This window comes from Andrographis paniculata, unplaced genomic scaffold (assembly GCF_009805555.1).
Source record: "Andrographis paniculata isolate CXL003 unplaced genomic scaffold, ASM980555v1 Contig38END, whole genome shotgun sequence".
Lineage (NCBI taxonomy): Eukaryota > Viridiplantae > Streptophyta > Magnoliopsida > Lamiales > Acanthaceae > Andrographis > Andrographis paniculata.
The window spans coordinates 2,589,178-2,591,675 of record NW_026137571.1 but is presented as its reverse complement, the minus strand read 5'-3'; the positions used below and the strand labels follow the sequence as shown (position 1 = coordinate 2,591,675).

The window sequence follows — 2,498 nt, the reverse complement described above, 5'->3', positions numbered from 1 at the left end:
GTCATATTGTGAGTTTGTCATCATTGATTGTGATTCTACCCTACACAGTCCCAGGAGTCCAGCACCCCAAAGAACCCCCAAACACAAAACCCACTTCCGGTTTCGAACTCCCAGGAGCTGATTAAAAAATAGCGTGCAGGCTCTCTTTTATAAAGTAGGTGGTAGTTGGGTCATTTCACTATTATGCTTTAACGTACTTTAAAAACAAAATAAATAAATAAATATTAATAATAATAACGGCCGTATATGTAATAAGTATAATTTGCGTATAAATACGGGTAATGTACGCTACGATTAAAGCCAACTGCGCTGTTGAAAATTTGTGAGTGGGTCACAAAGAAAGGCGTGAGCTGAGGAGGAAAAGCTTTAAGGGATAGAGAGAGGCATCCATCCCCCGAAGATTTTCCAGCCAATCTTTGTTTGTAATCGCCACGAAACAGCGAAGAAAGTGGAATCCCATCATCATCATCATTTGGAAAGTAAAAGTTAAAGGTAAAGAGGGGGAAGGGGAGGGGGAGGAGCGCAGATTTGAAAGAGAGAGAGAGAGAGAGAAATAAAGGGGAGAAATCGGGGAAGAAGGAGGGTTTAGAAGGACGAATTCGATGATGCAGACTCAGAGGACGCTCGAGAGCCAGCAATCGCTGATGCAATCGGGCCAGATTTCGGGGAGTTTGAGCTTCAACGGGAGTTTGAGCAAGGAAGACGAGGAGATGTCGAAGTCGGCGCTCTCCACTTTCAAAGCCAAGGAGGAGGAGATTGAGAAGAAGAAGATGGAGGTTAAGGAGAAAGTTCAAGCGCAGCTCGGTCGAATTGAGGAAGAAACTCGTCGGTTGGCCACTATTCGCGAGGTATTTTCTCATGTCTTCACTGTTAGGGTTTCGAGAAATTTGGGGGAAATTTTTTCTAAAAAGTTCGAGGTTTGTTTTTTTATTCTGCATGGATTAAAGTTCTTCCCCTTGTTTCTGGAGTTTATGCTGCCAATTTCCATGGATTTTTCCTAGAACTGAACAACAATAAACCCTAATTTCGCTATACTTTTCGTCGGCCTTCAATATCCATAGATCGGCTCTGTTTAGGGCAAAATATTGCGGTTTAACTTCAATTAATTGCTAGGAGACAACAGTTTTGCAATTATTGCTTGATTTGTGAGTTTGCTGTCTCTTACTGGAGGACAAAATGGACGAATCTTCAGATTCCTCCATGAAGACCAATAGAATTATCTCTGCTCCAGTCTCTTTTGCAGAATATACTCAATTGAAATCAGAAGATTCACCAAATAAAATTTATGATGTTCTTGGCATGTTCTTGTTGAATTTGTTCTGCATCAGCGTTTCACCTTCAAGGAATTGCTTGATTGAAAATTTATATATATTTATCCATAGTATGGTTCTTAGAGTGCTGTAAATGAGTTACCAGGAATTAGACTCCCTCGCCGATCCGATGAAGAAGGAAGTCTCTCTTGTTCGTAAGAAAATCGATTCCGTCAACAAGGAGTTAAAGCCACTCGGGCAGACATGCCAGAAGAAGGTAACAAACACCACCTCCCATGATTTGTAATAATCGAATTGTCTGATATAAAAATCATTACCAATATCATATGGTTTGATTTGGTGATTCGCAGGAGAAAGAATACAAAGAGGCCCTTGAGACGTTCAACGAAAAGAACAAAGAGAAGGTACAGCTGATTACAAGATTGATGGAGGTGAGTTCAATTCAGTAGTTAATTCAATTGTAAAAACAGAAGCCCGGATCATCATCATCATCACCACCGCCTAAATGCATATTCCATTTGTTTGATTGATTTCTTCCAGTTGGTGAGCGAAAGCGAGAGGTTGAGGCTGAAGAAGCTTGAGGAACTGAGCAAGAACATAGAAACAATACGCCCCGCCTAATCACGTTCACGCTCCCGGTTCGGCATTCTAATTAGGATTGTGTGATGTATTTAAGAGAGTCATTTCTATTTATATATATATATGTGTATGTATACATACAGCTTGTCGGGTGTTCTTCGATCGATCGGGTTTGGTTGTGCGTCGTCTTCATCATTTAGCTGGGAGAGAATTCTCTCCTGTTCTTTGTTCATTTTCTTTTAACAGGTTTGTATTTTGTAACTAAAACAGGTCTCTTGGAACCATGGATTCTTCCAAAATTCCTTTTTCTTTTTTTTTTTCTGAATTTTCATTCATTGACTCTTTGTATTTATTTGTTATTCTGTACATGTTTGTGGATTTATTATTGATTGGGTATTAAATTAATTTGTGCTGTACTGGAATGAACCTGACCTCGGATTCCCAGAAAAAGGATATAACTTTTTGTTGGGTTTAATTTTTTTTCATTAGGACACCATTCCTACACTTGTGTTATTCTGTTCTTGGCATTCAAAGGAGATATTTTAGTGCATTTTTTCTTTTTCTTTTTTGAAAATAATAATAATAATAATAATAATCATATAGTTGTCATTTGCCAACTATCCAACCATACCCCATCCACCCCACCCC

General features: G+C 39.1%; 1 protein-coding gene across 1 annotated transcript; it reads left to right on the top strand.

The window, feature by feature from the left end:
• The first annotated feature begins 292 nt into the window (after positions 1-292).
• LOC127251079 (myosin-10-like) lies at positions 293-2,202 on the top strand. Its single transcript, XM_051274644.1, has 4 exons — positions 293-848; positions 1,417-1,527; positions 1,622-1,702; positions 1,812-2,202. The coding sequence occupies exons 1-4, from the start codon at positions 603-605 to the stop codon at positions 1,890-1,892; spliced, it is 519 nt and encodes a 172-aa protein (XP_051130601.1). The 5' UTR covers positions 293-602; the 3' UTR covers positions 1,893-2,202.
• The last annotated feature ends 296 nt before the right edge of the window (positions 2,203-2,498 follow it).